The sequence below is a fragment of the Cheilinus undulatus genome, linkage group 17 (assembly GCF_018320785.1).
Source record: "Cheilinus undulatus linkage group 17, ASM1832078v1, whole genome shotgun sequence".
Taxonomy (NCBI): domain Eukaryota; kingdom Metazoa; phylum Chordata; class Actinopteri; order Labriformes; family Labridae; genus Cheilinus; species Cheilinus undulatus.
This window is the reverse complement of record NC_054881.1, coordinates 37,445,127-37,472,253: the sequence shown is the minus strand read 5'-3', so window position 1 is coordinate 37,472,253 and position 27,127 is coordinate 37,445,127. Positions and strand designations below refer to the sequence as shown.

At 42.5% G+C, this 27,127-nt stretch overlaps 1 protein-coding gene across 1 annotated transcript; it reads right to left on the bottom strand.

Annotated features, from left to right (window-relative positions):
- Positions 1 to 21,657: 21,657 nt before the first annotated feature.
- On the bottom strand, positions 21,658 to 26,635 carry cdk9 (cyclin-dependent kinase 9 (CDC2-related kinase)). Its single transcript, XM_041810170.1, has 8 exons — positions 26,549 to 26,635; positions 26,302 to 26,415; positions 25,525 to 25,606; positions 23,895 to 23,985; positions 23,593 to 23,759; positions 23,199 to 23,370; positions 22,586 to 22,734; positions 21,658 to 22,501 (listed from the first exon to the last, which is right to left on the bottom strand). Exons 1-8 carry the CDS (start codon positions 26,587 to 26,589, stop codon positions 22,136 to 22,138), a joined length of 1,182 nt encoding a protein of 393 aa, XP_041666104.1. The 5' UTR covers positions 26,590 to 26,635; the 3' UTR covers positions 21,658 to 22,135.
- Positions 26,636 to 27,127: the final 492 nt, after the last annotated feature.

The window sequence follows — 27,127 nt, the reverse complement described above, 5'->3', positions numbered from 1 at the left end:
CTCATTTTCCTCTAAAAACCCCTTCATCAAACATCATTGTGAACCTCCTCTAACAGCTGGTGACTCCTGGAGCAGCAACCCTACACCTCTGTCCTCCCTCTGCCCCCTCATTCTGCACTACACTACCCAGCACCCCCCAACCCTCCTGATAGTCCAGATACAATATCACTAATAACTCTAATTGGCTCATTAAATTGACACACAAGCCTGGCCGGCGGCTGAGGCGAGCACCCTAATTAGACACCTAAACATGAAGCCAAGGGCGTTTTATGGAGGGGCACTTTGGGGAATGTTTTAATGAGGACACACTGCTCAGAATAGCTGCAGAGTCATTTGTTGACGCAGGAGCTGCACCCGGTGGCCGGCATGGCCTAACCTTACTCTCTCACACATATATTCTCACAATGATCCTCCAGCATGTGCTCAGGACCGGCCCATTAGAGGAAAATACAGGACGGAGCTAAAGGCGGCCTAAAGGCTGCTCTGTTCCTTACATTAGAAAATATATAAAATAAGCCAACTCTCATGAAGTTTTTGAAGCTTTAAGTGAGACTAAAACTTTTGTTTCAAAGCAGGAAGTACTTAAAGTTTATCCTCTGAGGAGTGTTAATGTTTAAAGCTTAAAAATGTAAGTTTTCCACCTGTGGCTCTCTTATGAAGAATGCTCACTATGACGGGTTCATACACCAACCCACAGCTCAAAAGAAGCCCGTCACACTAATATTTGATAGAATAAAAGACACTGAGGGCAGTTGTCCCATACTGATCACTCCCTTCTCTCTCTCTCCTTCTGGTCTGTTTCCAAATCAGTAACATCACTCTGAGCCCCACACAACATGTGGCAGTATGCACTTACATGCCTGCGATGAGAAGCTTCTAACAGCTTTGAAATCATAGAGTACATCATCGTCATCTGTGGCATCACCAGTGGAGGGAAAACCATCCTCACCAACATAATGATCAAAAATCTACCCGGCTGTTGTGTGGTCGAACAGGATGACTTCTTTAAGCCTAAGGATTGGACTGAAGTTGGTGAGGATGGCTTTAAGCAGTACGTTGTCATCACTTCTCTGGACATGAATGAGTATGATGTGTGCATGGTTGGAGAACCTGGTGAAGTTTGAGATCATGCTAAAGTCTGACACTAGGGAGGGGACTCACATTCTTATCGTGGAGGACTTTCTACTTCACACCCACAAACCTTTGATCAAAGTGCTGAACCAATGTTACTTTATTTCCAACCTGTACAAAGAATGCAAAAAGAGGAGGGGCTCTAGGAACTCCACAGTGCCATCCTGTTCGATGGCCACGTCTTGCCCATGTATTTGAACCTAGCAGAGTTGTTCAGACTCCATGTCTGTCATCAGGCCAACCCATCTTGCAAAGCTTCAATCTGGAACGATTGTGCAGAGTCTGAAAAAAGACCAGACCAATCAGCATCCTTTGAGGAGAATGAGGTGGTAACAGTGGGTGGGGTTTAAATACTGTACTGAAAGCCAAGAGCAGTGGCTGCTGCTAATGTGGTGAGTGGCTCAGATGTAGCTTTAATATGGCTGCAGTTTTATCAAAATAATAATAATAATAATAATGACTTGAAATTTTATAGCATCTTTCAAGAAACCAAGGAACGCTTCACAAGAACACATAAGATATGTACAGACTATGTGAGGGATTGGATGAGTGTAAGTGGTGGTTTAGTGAAGACTGTAGGCTGTGGTGAACAGGTGGTGCTTTTGAAAATGTCCAAAGATGGAGCGCTATGGATGTCTGCAGGCAGGTTTCCAGAGGGTGGGGCTGCAGTGCTGAAGGCTCTGTCTCCATAGGTTCGGAGTTTGGTCATGGGAATGGAAAGTAGAACAGTTTTCTGAAGACTGAAGGTTGCAGGATTGGGGGGTATGGATGGAGGAGATCAGAGAGGTATTGAGGATCCAGTAACCTGACACGCCAGATGGATTTGTTTCACACATCCATCTGGGATAGCCTCAATAGGAAAGGTCTGGGAAAAGGTAGAGGCTTTGAAAAAAACTTGGAATGTGATTGGATGAATGTTCTGTTTGTCACATCTCTACGGGCCAATCAGAACAACAAAACAAGTGACGTAGCCACTATCAAGCTGCACGTGCACAGCTACCGAGGACTAACGTGAAACATGGCGACTGTAGACATGTAAGTACTCAACTTTTGTCGTTTTTGAAAAGAAAACAACTCACTGCTGTTCTTTGTTCTTCTTTTAAAAAGAAATGTCATCAAGTTCTGATATAACTGGCGCTTTAGCAGCATCTACGCTACTGTCTTTCTCCATGACTGCACCAGCTTTTACTGCTGCTTGTTAACGTCACGACACTGCCGCGCCCGAAAGTACTGCCCCTTGTCCCTGATTGGTCCTGTCACTTTCTAAGGGGACCCAAACGGTTCAGATGGGAGCTTTGCAAGATGGATTTGCCAGTGAAAAACAAGGAAATGGGAGAGTATCCATCTGCTTTGCAAGGTTAGGATCCAGGGCATGGAGAGTTTTGTAGGTGAGGAGTAGGATTTTGTAGTTGATGCAGGACCTGATAGGGAGTCAGTGAAGGTGAATGAGGGTCAGAGTGATGTGTTGCCAGAGTCTAGTGCAGGTGAGAAGTCTAGCAGCAGAGTTTTAGACAAACTGGAGCCAGTCCAGGGTTTTGCTGGGTACCCCAGACAGGACTACATTGCAGTAGTCTAGATGGGAGGTTATGAAGGTGTGAATGAGGGTTTCTGCCACAGGGTCTGGAAGTGATGGTTGGAGTCTGGAGATGTTTTTGAGGTGATAGAGAGAGGATTTGGTTACTGATTTTATGTGGGACTGGAAGGAGAGTGTGGAGTCCAAGATGACACCCAGTTTTCCAGGACAGATGGAGGTCCCATCCACATCAAGCATGAGATCTCCAACCTTTTGCAGCAGTGCTTTGGAGGCCACAACCATGAGTTCTGTTTTGTTGCTGCTGAGTTTGAGTTGGTTATATGCCATCCAGGCTTTGATGGGAGGGAGCTGAGTGGATGGTTTAGTGCTGAGGTAGAGTTGGGTGTTGTCTACATAGGAGTGGAAGCTGAGACCGTGTTTGTGAATAATCTGTCCAAGGGGAAGCATGTAGATGGTGAAAAAGAAATGTCCAAGAACAGAGTCTTGAGGAACACCCTGGTTAACTGGGACGGGGGACGAGTGAGAGGTGCCAATGGTAACAAACTGTTTTCTATGTCAGAAATTGACATTTCTTTATCAAATAAAGAGCAAAAAACAGCACTAAGAGCTTTTCATGATGGGAAAGATGTTTTCGTACCTCTACCAACCTTGGCAGGAGTTTGCGATTATTACTGTTGGGTTTGCCGGTATATTTAATGGCTGCCATAGTAGGTTTTAGCTAGCAGCAGTTTAATCAGAACTGGAATGGAACTGAGTGTATGTATGGATGGATCACAGGCCTAATTATGAATCATGCAGATATAATCATATTATAATTCTTTTTTTTTAAGAAACTATATTGTTTGTCTGAGTAAAGCTTGACAGCGATGAATCTCATAGCACACAACTTCTTCCCTTGAATGTTGTATTTAAGATAATATAGCTGCAGACGGCCGGTCTGATGTTGGAGTCAGAGATCTAAAGGTCAGACGATAAGCTGGTATCTCCACCATGCAGAGGTCATTATTTCCATTTCCCTCTTTAACACTGACCTCCTCTGTCTGTCCGTTATCTGTTTTCTGTGTCAGCAGCCCGCAGACAGAGTCCAGCTCAGCTCAGGATCCTTCAGAGACACGACCAGAGCCTCTGCAGCCGAGCTGAGGGCACAAAGAGACCATTCAGAGCTGCAAAACAGGAAACAGGCACATCATGCTTCCTCATGGAGCCTGTTTTCATACAGGACTCTTAAACCTGCATAGGAGACAGTGAGCTGAGAGCTGATGCTCTTATATAGACTTCCTATGGCTTCTCCTTTAGGCTGAAATTCTGCAGGTTAACCTGGAAGAAGGAAGACGTTACCTGGTTATAAAATAAACCTGCAGGATCTGCGGAGGCACGTTTCATATTTCCCCGGGATAAGACGGCCATCTGTTGAGTAAATAAACCTCTTCATTGGCTGTGAGGTAATGCCGTTTAATTTGATGTAATTTGATAGTCATCTGTAGGAAATTACTTTTGAGCATCAGAAGCTGCTGAAGCGTTATGAGAGAAAGCAGCTGGCTGACCAGATGAGTCTGCAGCACTCGCCTTCTATAAGACTTCCTGTCGCAGCTTTTTAAGGATCAGCAGGGTGTGAAAATATCACGGCGAGAGGAATCTTTGCCTTCACAGGTGTGCTTCTGTGATCCGTCTACGTCCTGGGGTCATTTATTTAAAAATGTCACAGCTTTATTAAAGGACTGAGTCAGACTTTTTTTATGAATGGGGTAACTAAACTGAACAGTATTTAGGTTTAACAGTGCAAACTCAGCATGTATGCATCCTTGCTTCCTCTCTCCACAACTGATCTGGAAATCTCCCACCACCTTGAAGAAGGATCTTCAAAATTCTTAAATGCTGCTGGAGAAATCAGAAGAGAGGAAGCTTCTGCAGAATCACAGCTCTGAGTCTGTGTGGATAGTCTCAGCCAGGTTCAAACCTCTGGACTCTGCAGTATCCTCTTTGATAAACTCCTCAAGCTCTGCCAGGTTGCACAGGGATCAGGCATGAACAGCCTTTTTCAAGGCCCCGTCCACACGGAGATGAATTCAGGAGTATATGCCAAAGTTTTTTGTTGTATCGGCGTTTCATCCACACAGAAATGGCGTTTTGGGTGACTGTAACCCCGAATTTCCATATAAAGCCTGTGCACTGCGGGTTTGCTCCGACCGAAAGGCGAGCGACCTCGCCCACTGGAAGTGAGTCTAGAGCGCTGCGCTGCGGCGCGCAGCCCTGATCATCAGGAGGAGATCACGGGAGAACTGCGAGTTCACGCAGGAATAGCGTGTCAACAGCGGACTATTTTACCTTTGGGGTTAATTTATGATCCTTTCCGGTGTAAGTCCATGATATTATTGCTTCCTCCATTGAATGAGTACATTAGGAAGTCAAAAGGTTCATGTTTGCTTAAAGAATCTGTGGTTTTATGCAAAATTCTTTGGCTAAATATTCCCAAAACTTAACTTTTCCTCGTCAAAGGTGCCACTGTAGCTCGGTGACCCACTGACCTCTCAGTGACCCTTTGCTCTTGCTGCAGGATGAGACGTAATGTTGATAAAGTGATGATTTGGGTCGGGAGTCCATGCATTGTGTTAAATTTTGAAAGAACCAGATGTTCTACTCTTGTGGCTTCCATGGTTGGTGCTTTCTGAACGACGGTTAATTTACGAGGTTTGGCAGCAGCCGGCGCCGAAATAGACCTGCAGTGTATTTGAAACGAAGCGGAGCAGAGTGGCGCTCCAGGCACGCGCCGCTGCCGGTCTGAAGCGCCGGCTATGGAAATGCTCTGATAGACTAGAAAGGGAGCGAAGTGCTCCGCAGTTCCATTCGCCGGCTTTCCGCGGTGCGCTGCACGCCACGGCGTGCACGCTGTATATGGAAATTCGGGGTAAATGATACTTTTTGAAAACTGGTCCCAGAGTGCACAAATCTGTAAACAACCTTTCGTCTCCGTGTGGACAGCCAACTGCATCTTTCTTGAAACAATTACGTCACACATAGCGTAGCTCTCTTCAGACACCTGCGCGGGTCCGATCAAAACAACAATGGCTGATTACAGGGTTGTGTTCATGCTGCAGAAGCTACTGAGCTTATTATGGCTTTTACAGCAAAATCGGTTGCTCCTTTACCAACACCGCGGAATGCTTACACCATATGTTCTTAAATCCAACGCAGAGAACAACCAGAAGGGCAACTAGAAGAAAGTTTGTGTCTGCTTTCTGTGATCTGTCATTTGGTGCATTTCCGTGGCAGCAATACAGCGCCACGTACAGGCTTGGCATATGCACTACAGTGTTTTCAGTCCTTTTCAGTGGATCCATGCTTTCCTGAAACGATCCTGTCTTTACAGAAACCTTTCTCAAAACAAAACGGCAATATATCGTTTTTGTCTCTGTGTGGACAAGGCCCAAGTCCATTCACAAATTCTCTACTGGAATGAGGTCTGGCCTTGACTCGGCCACTCCAGAACATTCCCCTTGTTGTCTTTAAACCGCCTCTGTGTAGCTTGTCCTCAACGATGTTCCTATATTTTTCATTTTACCCTCTACCTTCACAAGCCTTCCAGGGCCAGCTGCTGAGAAGCATCCCCACTGCTCCACAGTGGGGATGGTGTGTTTGTGGTGATGTCAGTGTTTGGCGTCTTGTCAGATGACCTAAAAGCTCCATTCTGGTTTTATCAGACCAAAGAACTTTCTTCCTCTTGACCATGAAGTCTCCCACATGACTTTTGGTGAACTCTAATCCAGATTTAATCTGAGTTTTCTCCAACAGTGTCTTTCTCTTTGCCACTCTCCCATAAAGCTCTGACTGATGAAGCACCCGGCCAACAGTTGTTGTCTGCAGAGTCTCTCCCATCTCAGCTGCTGAAGCTTGGAACTCCTTCTGAGTAGTCATAGGTGTCTTGGTGGCCTCTCTCACTGTCTCCTTCTTGCATGCTCACTCAGTTTGTGAGGACAGTCTGATCTAGTCAGATTTACACATGTGCCATATTCCTTAATTTCTTGATGACGGATTGAACTAAACTCTGGGGGTTATTCAGAGCCTTGTAAATGTTTTAGTATTCATTCCCTGTCTTGTCCTTTTCACCAACTTTTGCTCTGAGTGTTCTTTTGTTCTCATGGTGTAATGGTAGCCATGAAAACTGATTAACCAGTGACTGGACCTTCCAGACACAGGAGTCTTTATACTGAAATCACTCGGGCAATCTATTTTCCTAACTGTGAGACTACTAGCACCATCTGTCTGGACCTCTGTAGAATCAGGTCAGTCATTTTAAAGGTGGTGAATTTTTGTCCAGTCTTATTTTACATTACAGATTTTTATCTCATTGACATTATTATGTAGAAATCTGCCTTCACTTTGACATTAAAGAGGGTTTTTTTGCAATTTTATTTGTCAAAAAAGCCTATTTATATTGACCATGATTGATTTATAAGACTTACGAGACAGTGAATACTTTTTATATAATACTTCCATACAAACCATTTCTAAGTGTCGGCATCCATAAAAAGTGCTGTTTTCACTTAAGTTTGACTGATTCTGGGCTTCCTGAAACATTTCACCTCAACAAGAAATCCCATTACATTTTAGTCTTGCCAGACCTTGTGGCATGAGTTGTCTCTCTCCTAGGGTTCACCAAACTGTAATCTAGCCTAGAGCACCAAAATGGCTAAAGCCGGCCCTGTTAGTACTACCAGTGTAGCTGAGAGGAGAAACCAGTCACTTGCTCCAGCTTTGACTGGATGTGATCTGGGCTGTTTTGTCACAAACAGAGTTTGATTGTCATGTTCACACCTGTTTAAACTAACTGTGGCAAAGAGGGAACGCCCCTTTGTTTTTGGGACCACCTCTTCAATTGATCCAGGTGTTAAAGCCCCCTGAACTTTCTCTACTAATAAGCCTTTTAGACCTCCGAACATTTAACGTTATTGCTCTTAATTGTGAGAGAGTTTGCTGAGTATAGATATTTTCCAGAAAGCTAATCTAGATGACATCTGAATAATTCAAAGCATCTTAATGAGAGCCTCACTTGTTTTTTTATGTCTTACTCTGGCCTGAATTCCCTTCATAAAGAGCTTTAAATGGATCCATTAAAGTTTATTCCTCTAATCTTTATAAAGCTCAGTAAAATCTGCCGTTCAGGTCGGACTGAGTGTTTCTAAAAGCAGCAGCTTTAACAAGTCAGCTGTGTCCGCAGCGGTCACACTTTACGAGAATGTCTCAATGCTTTTCCAGTCTTAATTGAGTCTGAATACCGAGACTCACCAAATCCCCTTTAAGCAGCAACATTAAATTTAAAGTGTTTATTATTAGGCTTAAATGGGGCCTGTGTTGGCTCTGTTAGGGCTGCTTTTCCTCCTCCAGGCCTCTAAGAACATTTCAGCCTGTGTCTGAGAGCACTCCAGCCTTTTCTCTGACTCTTTAGTCCTCATTTTAGAAACAACAGCAGTGTATTTGAGGTGATAGAGGCAGGAACTTAACTGGAAGTGTGAGTCATAGACAAGGCCGTCCATCAGGGGGGAGAAGGGGCCCAGCTGCCATTTGATTCAGTTCATCTATATATTCAAGCACTGATAACTACATTTTTTCTAAAGCTAAATACTCATCAGTAAAAGCAAACATGTATTGCTGCCTGTTTCTACAGTCACAATTCCAAAAAAGCCGGGACACTGTGTAAAATGTAAATAAAAACAGAAGTCAATGATTGTCAAATGTCATAAACCCATATTTTATTCACAATAGAACATAAACTACATATTTGGTGTTGAAACTGAGACGTTTTACAATTTAAGGAAACATATCAGCTCATTTTGAATCTGATGGCAGCAGCACATCTCAAAAAAGTTGGGACAGGGCTGTGCATCCCCTCTTCTTTTATCTGTAAACATCTGGGAAGTGAGGAGACCAGTTGCTGAGAGAGAAATGTTGGCCCATTCTTTTCTGCTCAACAGTCTTGGGTCTTCTTTTCCTTTTCTGATGCTCCAAATATTTTATACTGGAGACAGGTCTGGACTGCAGGCATACCAGTTCAGGATCCAGACTCTTCTCCTATGAAGCCATGCCATTCTGATAGATGTGGTATGTGGTTGAGCAATGTCTTGCTGAAATAGTCAAGGCCTTCCCTGAAAGAGACATTGTCTGGACGGGAGCATATGTTGCTCTAAAACTCTCTCTACTTATAGCATAGATAGTTTCTTTCCAGATGTGTGAACTGTCCATGCCATAGGCACTAGTGCAACCCCATACCATCAGAGATGCAGGCTTTAGAGCTGAGCCAGGATAACAAGCTAGATGGTTCCTCTCCTCTTTAGTCCACAGGACACAGCGTCTGTGGTTTCCTCTAACCACAGAACAGTTTTCCATGTTTCCTCAGTCCACTTTAAATGAGCTTTGGTCCACATATGGCTTCTTGTCCCCATGATCCAGCTTTAACTGTCATTTGTGGATGGCACGGCCAACTGTGTTGACAGACGATGATTTCTGGAAGTGTTCCTGAGCCCATGCAGTGATTTCCAGTACAGAATCATGACTGTTTGTAATGCAGTGGCCAGTCTCTCTGAATCTTTTGATGATATTATGGACTGCAGATGGTAGTAGAATCAAAGTTTTTACAATTTTATGTTGTGAAACAATTTCCAGAAACTGTTCCACCATCTTTAGACACACTTTTTTTTTTTACAGTTTGATGAACCTCTGCCTATCTTGACATCTGAGAGGCTCTGCCTCTCTAAAATGCTCCTTTTATACCCAGTCATGTTACTGACCTGTTGCCAGTTAACCTCACTAGTTGTAAAAATTCTCTCTCTCTTTTTTGAGATGTGTTGCTGCCATACAATTATATATGTGCTAATACTTTTCACGCAATGGTAAAATGTCTCTGTTTGAACATCTGATGTGTTGTTTATGTTCTGCTGTGAATCAAATTCGGTTTTTGAGATTTGACAATCACTGATTTCTGTTTTTATCTATATTTTAAACAGTGTCCCAACTTTTTGGAATGGGGTTGTATATGTAAAGCATATAATGTATGCTTTGGCGTAAATGCAGGCTCACCAAGTATTTCTGACACTATCATGGATAGATGTAAGGCTGCAGCTAAAGGATAATTCAGAGAGCATCTATCTGTCCAAGGATTTAACCAAAGATAAGAAGTTTACCCTCCCAATGGGAAATATTGAGCATAAACAGGACGGTTTGTTAGTTGACCTGGTGTTTTCTCCCCTGTGGTGTATCCGTGTGCCCTCTGAATGTTAAAGTGTCTCTAAATCCAGAATAAAAGCCTTAAACTGAGGGTAATAAAAGGCCAGTTTGTCCTGTGTGCCGGCCCAGCTGGACACCAAGAGGGCGCTCTGTATCGACTGGTCTGATAGAAATCTGCTCTGACATTTCCCTCTCTTTTCTGTCTGACAGAGCTCAGCGCTGACTTTACAGCTCAGCATTTCAAAGGAACAGTCAAATTGCTCTTTTTGATATTCAGACAGGTCGGCCCTCCAGGGACCCGTAGCTGTGGGGGTCGAATAAAAGACGAGATGACAAGGAGGGCCGACTCTTTGCAGCAAAGTGGGAGAGGAGCTGCAGAAAATATGAGACTTTATAAACTCAGAAATCACACATGTAGGAGAGGAAAGTCCAGAGAGAAAGTATCAGCAAACACAATCCCAGAAAAAAAGTCAGAAGGCCTCTGGGAGTTCAGAGGGAGATGTAACAGCCTTTTCTAACATGCACTAAACTCCTGAAAGGTTTCAGGATGAGCTGCATTTGTCCATTTTTACATACTGAATGGACTGTAGAGGTCACTGCTGCTGCAGACAACACTACAAAGATAAAAAGCGTCAGAGCTTTGAGTTGTTGAGACATCTTTGTCTGTAAGGTCCAGTCACTGGTGCATCAGTCTTCATGGCTACCATTACACCATGAGAACAAAAGAGCACTCAGAGCAAAGGTTGGTGAAAAGTACAAGAAAAAAAAATTCCAAGGCTCTGAACATCCCCCAGAGCTCAGTTCAATCCATCCCAGGAAATGAAGGAGTATGGTAAATGTGTAAATCTGCTTAGAGCAGGCCATCCTCACAAACTGAGTGAGCGTGCAAGAAGGAGACTAGTGAGAAAGGCCACCAAGACACCTATGACTACTCTGAAGGAGTTCTGAGCTTCAGCAGCTGAGATGGGAGCGACTCTGCAGACAACAGCTGTTCTTCACCAGCCAAAGCTTTATGGGAGAGTGGCAAAGAGAAAGCCACTGTAGAAGAAAACTCAGATTCAATCTGCATTAGAGTTCACCAAAAGGCATGTGGGATAGTCCGTGGTCAAGAGGAAGAAAGTTCTTTGGTCTGATGAGACCAAAATGGAGCTTTTTGGTCATCAGACAGACACTGTGGAGCATGGTGGTGGCAGCATCATGTTGTGGGGATGCTTCTCAGCAGCCAACCCTGGAAAGCTCATAAAGGTAGAGGGTAAAATGAGTGCAGCAAATCTAGGAAAATCCTGGAGGACAAGCCCAGACCTCAATCCAGAAGAGAATTTGTGGCTGGGCTTGAAAAGGGCTGTTCACGCCTGTTCCTCTCTATTCACAGTCTTTTAAAAGAAATGCAAACGCCCCCCCAAAAATGAAATTTTTAAAGTAAATGGATCATATTTCCAGAGTTTTTTGTAGTCATAAAAGCATACTTATTAATATTTCAGACTGAATCCCAGCCCTGAAAAAGCTGCAGATTTCCACTAAATGCATGCAAAGAAATGCCCTCAGTCTGCCACATAATGAGGCGTATCCTCCAAACTAAAGTCCATGAAAACAAAACTTTATGAAAGCATAGACGGGAGGCTCTTACAGAGGAGAAACTTGAGATTTGGTGTGGTTACGGTCGAGAAAACAGCGGCTCCTCGGCCATCTAAATGCCCCTGATGTCCTCTGAACCTCCGACATGAAAGCAGGGAATCAAACGGATCATTACAGTCTCAGTGAACAGAGACAGAGCGCCGCAGGACTCTGACAGCTCCTGTGTTTGTGCCCTTTGATTGATGAGCTCTATCCCAAATGTTTTTTCATGCTGATCAGTGGGAGTTTAAGTGTCTGCTTCATGTTAATACCAAACAAAACATTAGTCGCCGCGCTCCCACTGCTCACTCCTCTCTGCTGGTTTCATCGCTCATCTCTTCGTCGCTCCACACGACTCCAACGCTCAGAGGGAGGAGAAAGAGCGGGAACATTAGAGGGCAGTGATTTCATACACATGCTGCGCTGAGATCTGCACAAGTTTGGGATTAAAAAGACCATTTAGTCTGGGTCAGTTTCTCTGATTTGTCTCCAAGATTTAAGTTGAATTTCACTGGCAATGTAGTTCACATAGAAGAGAACATAGACATCCCTGAAGCAGCAAATGTCTTCCTCTCTGGCCACCACAATCTTGGTTTGGATTTCAAGCTAATAGTGACCACATTTGGACTGGATTTAGGTTCTGAGAAGAGCAAGGCAAATGTATCTGGTAACTATGATTTAACTACATGCGAAGGTTGGCAAACGACTTATATTGAGAAAAATGTGCAGCATTTTCAGGAAGATGCAAAATACATGGTCAATGCAAAAATCCAAAGCAATGCATTAGGTGCATGCATGCTGCACACTCAAACCTGCTGAAAATAAACAATGCAATGTGGTTTAAAAAAAATGCATAATTAGAAAGCATAAGGAGACAAAGTGGAAAAACCCCTGCAAATCCTGTCATAGGCAGACTAAACAGGAGATGATTTTAGGCCCCTTTCGTGTGACTGTTCTTTAGACCAATCAGTGAACTGTGTTGTATTTATTGTGTACATAGCGCCACTATTTAGGGACGGATTGGTAAGCTGGCTGCAGAAGGGTACCAAAAAGTCAGAAAGAACGGCTCGGTTATTTGGAACCCTTTCCAACCACTGATAACGGAAACACAAAAATGAGCCTACCATGCCATACCAAACTGAACTGGACTGTTTAGGGAAGATCCTGATCCTGGTTGATTTTCTGCAGCCGATGGATGCTGCCAACATATCTTTGTCTGTGAATGGAGAGAGAGCAGAAGATGCAGAGCAAGCAAATCCTAGGCAGCGTGATCCATCGATCTGCTGACTGCAAGGCTGAAATCAACCGCAGGCTTGGTGTTGCATATGGCTGATGGATTCGCTGGATATGGTGGTCTGGCGTTCTTGGTTCTCTGAGCATGTGGAGTAAAGTCAGTCTTTTGGTCCCAGGTCCTCCTGGTCTTACTGTACTCTTGTGACACCTTGATTGATAGCCAGAGGCACTGACTGGACTGTGACGATTTGTTTTTGGCACATCTTGGGTATCGTTGTTAGACCATGTGTCTAATGCAGCCATGCTCAGGAGAGCGTGGATGGGAAAGGCCAGCTGATGGATACTGGAGCAGCAGCTGCGCTTCTGGCATGCTTTCATCCGGGAGGATACCTGGAGATATGGGGCATGGGCCTGGAGGATAGTCATCAGGAGGCTAGAGGACCAAGGTTGATGCAGCAAAGTGCCAAATGGGCATTTGACCTAACCTGATGTCCGTCCAGCCTCACTCATTGTGATAGAAAAACGTCTCTTTTTAAGTATCTGGATCATTTGGCTCAGCTCAGGAAGAAGTACTCAGCAAAAACATCTTTTCAACAAAGAAATGCTTCCAGTGGTGGTTCTTTGCACTTCTTTTAATAAAGAAATGTTGCCCCATTCTGATCAAACTGCTACATCCACAATGCACCTCCTCACCAGCCGTTATTGTTTACAGGCTTACAGTCACTTCAGCTAAATCATCGTAGCCCGTCTGCTTAAATGATGATGATCAGTCCAGATCAGCAAGATGGATCCACCTGATGGCAGAAATGGAATCTACCCAATCAATCAGCTTTGCAAAGTTTAAAATGTAATAGAAATTAACAGTTGAAACTAAATAATGAGGAGATTTACAGCCATCCCGACCATTTTGGCCATTGCTGACTCTTTGCAGTCGGTCACTATACCAAACCAAATACTAGTTTGGTTAGCATGGTGCATCTGTTGGAAAAAGAAATAGCAAATTTAACAAAATACAAGATTTTAGCATATCAACTTGCAGCATGAATGCCACTCATTTTCTTCTCTATCTGCTCTGTCTCAAGGTCTGATTTTCAAATCATATCCCTCTAATCATCTTTAAGCACCAACACTCCAGTAAAGCCTGTCAGCTTTCTGCAGTTTGCTTGTGTCTGAATATGGAGATGAGCCGCCAGTGTCTCCTCTCTGCTGCATGGAGCAGCGTTCTCATCCCAACCAGGGGTGTAGCCAGTGAGATCCAGGGCCGACCGGGGCAGGACCCCCCTGAAATCTGATCGGCCACCCCTAAATCCTCAGCAATGACTGGCTTTTGTCTCGACAGCCATTACAATAATCAAAACAAGTGTCTAGCTTTACATGAGTTTAGTAAAGTGGCATGATAAGAGTCCTGATTTTTATATTTTTCAGAGATTGCTCTGATCCAAAGTCTTCTAGAAGCTCTCAGGAGGCTAACTTTGAGTCTGTCCTCAGACAGACAGACATCAGAGACTCAGGAGAGCTGACATTTACTCCCCGCCGCTCTGTGAGCCGCTGCAGAGAGCGGCAGATGAAACCCGCCTGAGGAGACGAGCAGAGGGCCGCTAATGTCTGCACGTGGCCCCTCACTGTGTTCATTTCAGAGCAACCAGAGCTCATCCTCTCCCTACTGGGCTCATAATGCAATTACACTCTCACATCTGCAGGGGGCTCTCTCTCTCTGAATGCGAGTGGATTCACAGGAAGAATCCAAGACTGCGAGGTCTCCTGCTCGAGATTTGCAGTTAATCAATCATCGCGGCGCCTTAATGACACCCTGCTGCTTCCCTAATGTCTGCTGGCAGAGGAGCCGCCGCTGGCTCTGAGCTCACGCAGGCTCACATATGGTCGCCTCAGTGAGTGACAGGACCCCTTTCATGTGAGCTGCCCTGCACGCTGGATGCCATCAGCCTCATGCGGACGCCGCCGGCTACACATGAAACGATGGTGGAGGGAGGAAATATGAGAAAAAGAGAGAAAGTGAGAGAGAAATTTGGGCTTCAGTCACCTGGTTTAGCCTGAAAAGTTAACTGTCAAGAACAAAAAATAAACACAAGGAGGGAAACTTTTACCCTGACACAACTTTTTACACGATTGTTTAATCTGCCAGTTGTCTTTAAGCATAATTACTTCATTAATGAGTCTTTAAAACCTGAGAAAGCTGCGGAGAGTTTGTGGGAAATGCTCATTAAAGTTTCTCAGGGCTTAAATGTGCACTCTCAAGTTGCTTGTTTGACTTAAAGACAGCAAAAACAGCTGTAAGTCTTTGTTTTCAAGATGCAAGATCTAGCTACTGTCAGACATTTTTGCTGTGAAGATCCCTGCAATGATCCAAACAGGATCCAGATGTTTAAGGATGTGTTTTAAATAAGTTATTAACTCATCATTCCTGATTTGTTTGCAGCTTTTGTGCAGAGAAATCAATCAATAACCATGCAAAATCAGCATGTAAAGCATTATAAGAAGGGGAAACATAGGATAAACCTTCAGTGATCCCACAACAGGAGTTTTAGATGCTAAAAGGCTGCAAAAACAACAACAACAAAGAAAATGAACATGCTGCATAATTTAAGGGTTTAAGTGCAACAGATGCATGATAGTGTATGCAGAACTCATCCATGAAACTGAAACATTACTGCTGAGCAGAGGTGTCAAGTAACTAAGTACAAATACTTCATTACTTTACATAAGTAGAGATTTTGGGTATCTATACTTCTATACTATCTATACTTGAGTTGATCCTTCAACTTCTACAGAAGTTTTTTTAAACCCTAGTATCTATACTTCTACCAGAGTAATGAATGTGAATACTTTTGACACCTCTGCTGAGAACCCTTATAGAGTTCAATTTGTACTGAAAAGAGTATGGAGAAAATCACAACCCCAATTCCAAAAATAGTTGGGACAGCATTTAAAATGTTAACAAAAACAGAAGTCAACCATTTCAAGTCTCATAAACTCATATTTAGTAGGACAAAAACAACATATCAGATGTTAAACTGAGACATCTTACAATCTCATGAAAATATGAGCACATTTTGAATTTGATGGTAGCAACACATCACAAAAAAAGTAGAGGCAACAGGGAAACAAAAGGCTGGAAAAGTAAGTGGTACTGATGAAAAACAGCTGGAGGAGCATTTTGACAATAACTAGATTAACTGTCAACAGGTCAGTTATATAACTGGATAAAAAATCTCTGAGAGCAAGGGACAAGGTTGAAGGTCAGTATTAGATGATGGTGATCTTAGGAGAGGGTCTGACTGCAGTGTTCATCATTCACAGAACGTTCATCTAAGACACCGTTTATCTCAGAAAGGAAACGCCATAATTTCCTGCTACAATGTGTTTCCAATTTTAGTTCTTTTCCTTTTAAAATCCTCTTTATTCATAGACAAAGTCAGCAGTTACATTCATGAAATAACCACACTGCAAGCATTACAGAATGATCAACATTTTACATTTCATACAGAGGAAAAGGTCAGAGGTCTAATCTGGGATTAAATTATGTTTATGTATTAGAAGCACTTACACCAATAGGGGCTTGCTATAGCATTGTTAGCTTTAGCTTAAGCTTACATCGCTACACTAGCTATGTAACTGAAGTTACTGCATAAGCCAGTGTTATTAAGTTAAATTTAGTAAAGATAGCTAAAGCCTATGTAGCTATGTAGATAAAGTACCCGTTTAACTTACTTAGCTGCTTTGTGAGCTTAGCTTTAGCAATGATAGCTATGTAGCTTACACAGCTAACAGAGCTATGTGGGCTACACTGGCTATGTTAGAATGCTTTCATAGAGGACAAGCTTTTTTCCTGTAGTCAGGCTGTTAGCTTTAGCTCTGTTAGCTACGTAGCTTACACAGCTTACATAGTTGTTTAAGCTACACTGGCTATGTTAAAATGCTTATATGGAGGACAAGCTTTCTTCCTGTAGTCAGAGTGTTAGCTTTAGCTACATTAGCTACGTAGCCTACACAGCTAACAAAGTTATGTAAGCTACGTTGGCTATGTGAGGAATGCTTTAATGGAGTACAAGCTTTTTTCTGTAGTCAGAGTGTTAGCTTAAGCTATGTTAGCTATGTAGCCTTTGAAGATAAAATAGTTGTTTAAGCTATGCTGGCTATGTTAAAATGCTTATATGGAGGACAAGCTTTTTTCCTGTAGTCAGGCTGTTGGCTTTAGCTCTGTTAGCTACGTAGCTTACACAGCTAACATAGTTGTTTAAGCTACACTGGCTATGTTAAAATGCTTATATGGAGGACAAGCTTTTTTCCTGTAGTCAGGCAGTTAGCTTTAGCTACATTAGCTACGTAGCCTATGAAGCTAACAAAGTTATGTAAGCTACGTGGGCTATGTTAGAATGCTTATATGGAGTACAAGCTTTTTTCCTCTTGTCAGACTGTTAGCTTTAGCTACGTTAGCTTTTGCAGGTCAGGTTTTTGACTTTTAAGTTATGGTGCCCTAAGTGTTACCCTAACCTAAACGAAGTTTAATCCTATTTTATTTTGAAAGTTTTAGCGTGTATTTCACTTATGAGATAAGCTGTGTCTACAGCCAGACTGTTTTGGATCTTGGGGCCCTCAGACACCGCTGCATTTAAAACAGGTGTGGTTATGTAACGAAATCACTGCATGGGCTCAGGAACACTTCCAGTGTTCCTGTGTCTGTCAACAGATTTTGCCATGCCCTCCACAAATGACAGTTAAAGCTGGGTCATGGAGAAAAGAAGCCATAGGTGAATCTGGTTAGTTAAAATGCCTTATAAGGTAGTGTTTTATTGAACAGAGTCCTTAGTTCAAACAGGAAGTGAAGAACAGAGGTGGGCGGGGCTATCAGTGCTGGTCTTAACTCCCTGGAAATGCTGAGTGTGTCCCCTCCGTGTTACAGAGGTGAGTGGGGGTGATTGAACCATGACAAGACATGTCCTGTTACAATTATAAAAACCTAAAATATCTCTGTAAACTTTAGGAAATATTTAAGACACTGTACCTCAAATAAAAAAAATATATATAACATAGGAATGGTCCCTTTTTGGATTAATATAGATATTTCCGTGCAGAAACTCTACATATCTCTAAAGTCTGCAGAAAAAACTTGCATGGATGAAGATAAAATTGCAGAGATGTGTTAGTAGAAGAGGAAACAGATAATGGGTTCATGCAGATGTGCAGATGATGGTTTGGGTATTTTTCATAAGGTGTTTGATTCCTGTTCATCTGAAGACATCCTGACATGTAGACAGCAGGAATGTGGGGCATGCATCATCCCGATCAGATTAAATCTCCTCCACATGCAGAAATTACCAAATATAGCAGCCATGTTTTTCTAAGACCGCTGTGAGTCTGATTGACATTTATCTCAATCTGACCCGACATGTACGACCCTGAAGCCGGGTGTCATCACCTCAGTCACAAAGAAGTCCATAATAAGCAGTCTGGAGAAAGTTCTTCATATACTGGACTAATGTGGTCCAAACCTGGCACAGTACAGACCGCCATTTTTACCAACCAGATCATGGGGAGACTGAGAGCGGAGTTTGGAGTCCATTTGCATGCAGGTGGCTGCAGCCGAGGCCCATCTGTCCACTGGAGCTCGCTCTAATTTATGTTAGTTGTTGTTGTCATCGTTGTCAACACACACGCATGCAAACAGATGATCAAACACACACACACACACCCACACACTCACACACACACACACCTTAGCGTTCAATAGAAGTGACAGCGGAGGAGATCTGGAACTAAGAGAGCAATCCATCATCTGAGGAACGCTCTGCTCTGACACCACACAGAGACACAGACGCTCTAAAGACAGAACAACTACCAGCCTCAGGTGACTCTTTATACTTAGGGACCCACTGTAACTACAAAAAGTTAGGACATTAGGACAAAATGTGACTGAATACAGCACAAAGACAAGAGATTCAATAGTCAATACATTCTTATTCAATGCCTGCAATACGGAGAACATGCCAAATAATAGATATGCAGTTTGTAGTAAACTGCAGTTTTTCATTAAATTCATGTCACATCCGTAATATTTTTGGAGCTATTATTCTTGCAAAACTATTTAAAATTGCAAAGATCTGCTCACAAATCTGCTAATGCATGCTCCAACCCACAAATTCGTGTGCAGGTCTACAATTTTGTGCAAAGATTTGCAAATCTGTAAAAAGATTTCAAAATTTGTGCAAAACTCCACAAATGCGTGCACAAATCTGCAAATGTATAGACCAATTTGTAATTGTGGGCTTAATTTATTTTGGTTAACAAAATTCACTCTTTTCGCTTTAAGCTGTCAAAATACTCACAAGACTTCAATTTCAACTAATTTTGCTGCTCATTTTGGCTGTTGATACACACAAGATTTTTGGAACACTTCTGCCGTGCATAATCTGCGAATGTGTACTCAGATCTGTAAGTGTAAAAGTACTGGGTCTTGTTGCCCTCAGCGCAGGCTCACAGGCAAGGCTGTCTGTCTCCTTGTATATGCAATCACACGGACCAGTATTCAATGCTGAGCTGTACAGTAGTTTAGATCTGATTAAATCTTTTAACACATTTGCAGATCTGTACATGCATTTGCAGGTCTGTGAACATATTTACAGATATTTATCACATTTGCAAATCTATCTACACAGTTGAAGATTTGTGTACAATCTGTGTACGCATTTGCAATAGTTTTGATACAATAATAGCTCCATAAATGTCCGTCTAGCTTAAGAACAGTTGGATTGCACAATCACTGCTGTTCCCTTTGCCAGTCCACTTCTTACTCATTTTCCTTAAACCCTGTGACATTTTTCACAGCAGCTGGGCAGGACAGTGGTTTACAATGCTGGCTATGATATAGGAGATTGGAGATTCGAGTCACGATCTGGGTACAATCAGTATCCAGTGCTCGCAAAGCAGAGGGAATGTGGAGTGTGCAAAGTCCAAAACACTTCTCCAGAAACCTTAGACAAGTTCCTTATGCCTCTGTTAAAAACCTTTGTGACCTTTAACCCTTCAGGCTGACCTTCATTAAAGATCTTTGTCTTTTGTGATTCCTATTCCAAAATGGGCTCAAAAACACTTAGAGTTTTTTTCCAATTGCTAACACAGTAAAATGACATGCATAGCACAATTAATTTAACTGACACACAGAGAGCAACACCTCTTCTCCAGTCTCCAAAACACATTTTCTGCTTTACACATATCTTGCAATTCAAAATGGCACTTTTTAAATGCACTGAACACGGTTCTCTGCATAAGACACAACAATCTGACATAAAGTCACATGTTTGCAATTTTGAAACACTGCCATTGAAAATGACTACATGAGCTAATTGGCCAACATATGTGTCACCTGGCCAAGCACCTCAATGGTTAATTGTTACCATTTCAATCAGGAAGTAAGCACTTTAAAAAGACCATAGGTGAGCCCCTTTTTTTTTTTTTTACAACAACAATGGAAGACGTTGCAGAGAGAGGAAGAGGAAGAGGGAGGGTGAGAATGAGAGGGGGAGGAAGAGTGAGAGGTAGGGGTAAAGCTGGTAGAGGAGTTCATGGCCAAAGAAGACAACAACTTTAAAATGAAATCAGAGCAACCTTAGTTGGCTTGTGCAGGCTATGGAAGAGGTATGTGATGAAATTGATGTGGGTGCGATTTAGGGGTGGATAAGGCACTCAAAGCGCTTCTTCCCTCCATGTCTGGCAAGGGAAAATATTGTCTGTGATGTGGGCGAGACGTTGTGGCCAGACCCAGCTGTGCGGCAAGATACTGCCTAATTATTTTTCTTGCCCCTTTCTGTAATATATATTTTTTTGCACATTTTTTCTGCAATTTTCTTTTTCAGTTTACATTTTTTTGTGAGCATATTTTTGTTCACTCCAATGTAAATATATCTGCTGTGCATGCACTGCACTGACTTTTTTGGTGAAAAATAGAAAAATAAATGTTTCAACAGCATGTGTATCTGCAAATATTTCTGTGCAAGTGAACAACCTGAAGAATTTTCTACAATTCTATTTTAGTGCTACGGCAGGGCATACTAAAGATGACAGTGCTTTTCATTATGCCCAACAGTGTGTAGTTTGTTAGACAAAAATCTGGCAATATGAATGCCACATATCAAAGATCAAAAACATCCAGAATCCCTGCCCACTTCTCCAGGCCTGAGATGTACTGACCATCCAGGTTGTTCTCAAAGTTCAAAGCCAGCATCTGTGATGGTGTGGGGGTGTATCAGTGCCCATGGCATCGGTTACTAGCACATCTGTGAAGGCAGAATTAATATTGAGAGGTTTAAGACGAACATGATTCCATACAGATCACCCCTTTTTAGGGACTTCCTTGGTAATCTCAACAAGACAAAGCCAAGCCACATTCTGGAGGAGTTACAACAGCCTGGTTTCACAGTAAAAGAGGGCAGGGCCTAGACTTGCCTGGTCACAGTCCAGACCTGTGTTACTGAAAATGTACAGAGCATTATTAGACATAACGCACGATAAAGGAATCCCTGGAATGTTGAGCAACTTAGGATGAACATCAAGAGAATGGGAAAAAATTCCACTTTTATTACTTCTAGAATTGATGTCTTCAGTCCCCAGGCATTTAGTGTGTTATGGGAAAGGGTGATGGAACACAGCGGTATCATGCACCTGCCCTAACAATTCTGAAGTTTTTGTGATAAATAAAACCAGCATATTGAATCCAGCGGAAGAATGTCAAAGGATCAGTTGAAAATAAGTGATTTTCTGCACCACTTCCGCTGAATGATTAACGCAATGCTGCCACCTGCTGGAGGAGTCATAAATCCAGTCATTTTTGGACCTTTTTGTTTCGATACACTGGTGTTGGAATGTCTGGATTTGTAGTTTTTGTTATCCCAAATGACCACACAGAGACACAATTAGGAAAAATAACCATTTATTTCGGGTAACCTTATGTCACATTCACATCAGAGTGTCTTCCTTGTAAAATGGTTCAAATTAAAGTCTCTTATAAATAAAAACATCAGAATACTGCACAGCATGTAAGGGAACGTTTGTTTTAGGCAAAATAATAATAAAATGAGTGTATAAAAACAAAAGTGAAATGCTAGACTCACTCTAGCTGCTTACAGTGAAGCTGGGACCCCTGTCAACTCTACAGGTGAGAACATCGGTCCCTGGATGAACAGCAGAAGTCTGACATTAGTTTCCTTTCTTTGAAAAGACTCTGAACAACTTGGACTACTTCCTGACGACTCATATCCTCCACTGTGGACTCCTACAGACCAACACTCAAACTGCAAACATCAGAGATTTTCTCCAGGTAATGCTGGCCAAGAAGAGGGAATGTGGAGCATCCAAAGTCCAAAACACTTCTCCAGAAACCTCCTGATTCTTTTAAAACACTCGGTCGAACTCGGTCTGACTCGTCGTCGCTGGGTTTCTGTTCTGGTTGGGCTGCTGCTGTGGCATGTGTCCCCTCCGTCTGGGCGGAGCCAGGTACTCGAACATGGAGGTGTTGTGGGTAGAGAGCATGTTCTTCAGGTCAGACGGCATTGGGTCTGACCAGAAGAAGTCGTGGTTGAGTGCGTCGTCGCTGTCGATACGCTGCGCCGGGTCCAGGACCAGGAGTTTATCAATCAAGTCCAGAGCATATGGGTCTTTGACATACGCTTTTAGACGGTCCTTTACCTTTCGTTTCTGACCTTTAGGGAGCTCCATCTTCTGGTAAAGCTCGTACTTCTTATCCACACCGGGCCAGACCTGAGAGGAGGACAAGATCAGGATTTAGTCCACAAACAGGGGACAAGGCTAAAAAGTTTAAACTTTAGTCCAAAGTTGCATTACCTCTGCAGTGATGGAGCCACACAGCTGGCTGATGAGGGTCAGCTGGTGCTGCTCCGTGTTTCCCTGCATGATGGGACTTCTAGTCCACATCTCGGCCATGATGCAGCCCGCTCCCCACAGGTCAATAGGAGGGCCGTAGTCTCGCTCTCCTGAAAAAGAAAAACATTTAACAGACAATTTTTAACATGCAGACTTTTTTTTCCTCAGCACTGCAGAGTCTCTAAAGGCTACCGCTGTATGCATATATCCCATTCATTTTTCAGATTTCATAATACATCACATGAAAAACTAGTTAATGCTCTCATAAGAATGTTAATACCTGAAATTTAAACAATATCCAGGACATGATGAGTTTCTAACACTGAAGAAGAAATGTGGGTGGAAACAAAATGTCAACTTCTCTATGGTGTACTGTAGGACACGTGACAGCTATGAACAGTCTGAGTGGGGAAAAACTGTCATGGACATGACAGTCCTCCCAAGCTAAAAGATCATTTTGTCATATTGTGAAGGCAGCAGCAGCTGCAGAACTACACATGGAAGTACACATGGTGCAGGTGTACATCCCTGCCTCTCTGCTCTCTGTATGAAAGTGTTTATGTTTGTGTCTTACCGAGCAGCAGCTCTGGAGGTCTGTACCACAGCGTGACCACTCTGTTGGTGTATCGGTTCCCCTGGCTGTTCTTGGCCAGACTGAAGGCTCGAGCCAAACCAAAGTCAGCCAGCTTCAGGACGCCGTCTCTGGTGATCAGCACGTTGGCTGCTTTCATGTCTCGGTGCAGGATCTGATCCAAAAGAAGACACCATTAGGAATCATTTAGGGTGCTTTCACATCAGGGACCCAGACCTGGATCTGCTTCATTTGATCATGGTGTGGACAAACATGTCTGCTCAGGCTTCGCACCTGAATCAGCAGCTATAGGCCTATATTAATGCAGATCTTTGATAAGCAGAAGTTCAGCTGTCCCTTTAATGTTGAATTTCTCCTGTAGGTTTCAATGCCTCACCTTGTTCCTGTGAATGTAGTAAAGTCCGTTTAGCAGCATCTGCATGACCTTCTTGATCTCTGACAGAGTGAATTTCACATTGGTGTTGCTCAGCAGACCGGCCAGGTCGTGCTCGCAGAAGTCAAACACCAGGTAGATGCTGCCTTTGTACCTGTTGAACTGAGTGGCTGCAAGGACAATAAAAAAGAAGGAAAATACATTTTACTGGTAATATGTGTTGGGAAGAACAGAGATAACTCTCTACATTAAAACAAAAATCAAATGTTGAAGTGATTTACCAACCAAACAGCTGTGACACCAACCTTTAGTTCTGCAGATCTCGATTAGATTGACAACGTTTTCATGTTTGAGGAGCTGCAGGATCTTGATCTCTCTTAAAGCTGTGATGGGAAACTGAAACAAAACAGCCAGAAAAACATGTGTTATTTATTGTTTAAAAATATATAACTTTTATTAATCAGACTAATTCTAGGCACATGTCAAAAAATCATATTATCATGAATGTGTTCATTTTCTCCATAATTTAATGCAAAGTTAAACTCATCACACACAAAATATGCCCATGTGTTTTTTTTTTTTTTACTCTCATCTTGACGATTATGTCTCATAGCTCACAAAAATCTAAACCTCACTTTAAGAATATTATATCAAACACCATGATACCAGGGTCAGTAAAGCAGTATCTGGTAGTTCCAGCTTCACTGTGGACAGGTTTAAAGGAAATCAGTATCTCCAATCTCCTGGTAGACTGCTGACAGCGTGGACTCTGAACTTTATAAAGACCAGTGGGTCAACAGCAGCATAACATGGACCTCCAAACCATCACTGACTGTGGAGACTGGAAACACTGGACTTGAAAACCCGAAGGATTCTGGGCCTCTCTGATCTTCCTCCAGACTCCGGGACCTTGATTTCCCAATGAAATTCAAAATTGACCTCCATCTGAAAACAGGACTGTGGACTACTGAGACCACAACAGTCCAGTTTTTTTTTTCCGTTCACTCCAGTCTCAGTCCACTCCTTGTGAAGCTTCCACAAGTCATTGAATCTGCTTTGTTTGACAGTCCTCTGAAGGCTGAGCTCATCCCTGTTGGTTGTGCTCCTTTTCTTACCACACTTTTCCCTTCAGTCAACTTTCCTTGAACTTGCTTTGGTGCATCCTCTGAGAACAGCCTGTCCTTTCAGCAGTGACCTTCTGTGGTTACCCTACATGTGGAGGGTGTGAATGACTGTTTTCTGGGCATTAGTCCAGTCAGCTGTCTTCCCCATGATTGTGGTTGTGTGTATTGAACCAGAATGAGAGAATGAAGGCTCAAGAAACTTTTGCAGGTGTTTGGAGCTAATTGGAGCTCTTTTTAGGATTGAAATTACCAACAAGAAACTGGACTTTCACTCAATATTCTAATAATTTGAGATAGTGGATTTTTGCTCTTCACTAGCTGTAATCCAAAATTACCAAGACAAGAAACAAACAAACTTTGAATTACTTCATTGCGTGTGCAATAAATCTAAAACAATAACCAAGTTTAACTTTTTGGATTAAATTACCGGGTAAAAAAGTGTTTTTCATGCTTCTGAGATACACTTGCAAATAAAAATCACAGGTTGGCAGAGACGGTGTCAGGTGCATGCCCTTGTAAAGGTGCTGTAGTAGAGAGGTGTGTGATGAAGACACATACATTTATGACTCAGCTTGACTTTTTAAATTACGTTACTACTGACCAGATATGTTTACAACTTATTTCTGTTTGTTTTTATTAACTTTTCCCATCTCAGTCTTATTTCTTAATGTTTAACATCAGATCCAATGATGAATTACATATAGAAAAAATGGCCAACCTATAATAACTCCACATCATAACGGCAAAAGACAGTGGTATTGTAAGGTAACTATTGAGGTCTATAAATCTAACCACGGGCTTGTACACTTACCCCTTCTTTCTCGTTTTCCATCAAAACTTTCTTCAGGGCCACCTTCTTCCCAGTCTGTCTGTGCTTTGCTTTGAAAACCTCTCTGTAAAAGAAATAAGACATTTAACACACAAACAGTTTACACACTTTACTTATTCATCAAGTAAACAAATCCCTGAGCATAAAATTTGCTGTTAATTTACACCTAAATGTACATTTCTGCCCGCTCGAACTTCCACTTTTGCTTATATTATGTGGATATGAACGACTCAGTTGTTGTTAGGTTGTTCTTTGGGTGAAACAGATTCTGTTATGGCTGTTACTGAGTTTTCCATAATGTCAGTGAATTCGTCGTGTTCGGCAGTGTTCGTGAGAAACCGTATACCTGTCTGTCATGAGATTTAGGCTTGTGATTGGTTGAGAGTCGTGTGCAGAGGAGGTGCGTGTGTCCATTGTATGTGTGCATCTCTGTTTTGTGGGTGTCTCGTTGATAAGAGGTTTTGGCTGCGTGCGAGAGTTTGAGGTTCAGGCTGCAGATTCGTTGTGTTGGCATTTGCTGCGGCCCACAGTAGCCTGTGTAAGCTTAGGAAATAAAGCCTTACAAACGGTAAGACGTCTCGTGGCTGATTTAAGACAAAGAACGCTACAATACATTTGGTCTAAAAGAGATTTTAACGGTTGACCACAGTCTACTGTGTACATAATTAGCTCCCTGCTCTACGACTCAGACCCTAAGAATACCGCTTATAATCAGCATAACAAACGTTAGCCAGACAAACCACATTAACATAAACTCACCCAAAAGTCCCCTGTCCAATTTTAGCCATTTTTTCGTATTTAGAGAACTCATCACAGAAAGGAAACTCCACTCCGTCGTAGTACTTCGACATGATGGCGGCCTCCCGGTCGGGCCTGATGGGACATTTCACTCAATATTAGGACATTTAGGTGACAATATCCTTACATAAAACAAACTTTTGGGTATTTACATTGTTAAGGGATAGTACTGTGTTAGATCTGACTTAATAAAAAGTTGTTTTCTTACTTTTCAGCCGAACTGGCGTTGCTTGTTTTGTCTCGCTGCATCTTCTCTTCGTTTCAACTTCCGTTTCTGCGGCCGAGTTATGCATACTGCTTTTAGGTTCACTCGGATTTTTGGCTTCTCCGTGCCTTGTATTATTTTATAGCGTTGTCATCATGTTGTTGTTGACACTGAATATGGGGAAAACACGACAGACTGATGTTAAATTTCAATCCGATCAAAATGATCTATATAAATAAACACACACAAAGTACAATAACAAATACAGACAATCACATTCCTGCCAAGTGTCGAGTGTCATTTTCTCCATTCTTCCCGAAAGTATTCCTGGGATGCAATAGCGGTCATCCAAAATTTTATTGTAATTAATTTCTCTTAACCGGTGATTGAAGTGTTCATCTTTGTGTCACGACATTACTTGCTGTGTTAATATATTTGTATAACTAAGTACCTATTTTACCGTTGTGGAAAAAACAGATTGTGAGGACGACACTAAAGGCAGCAATGCTGAAAAAAGGGGTGGAACGAAGTGGCTGCGACACCTTGTGGTCTGGATGTTTAATAGCACCTTTTCTAAAACGT

Coding starts and splice junctions, on each gene's coding strand:
- cdk9 (XM_041810170.1), bottom strand. CDS start 26,589: ATGCAGCGAGACAAAACAAGCAACGCCAGTTCGGCTGAAAA. Junction 23,986..25,524: donor TGGAAAACGAGAAAGAAGGG/GTAAGTGTACAA, acceptor GTTTTGTTTCAG/TTTCCCATCACAGCTTTAAG. Junction 22,502..22,585: donor GTGGCTCCATCACTGCAGAG/GTAATGCAACTT, acceptor TCCTCCTCTCAG/GTCTGGCCCGGTGTGGATAA.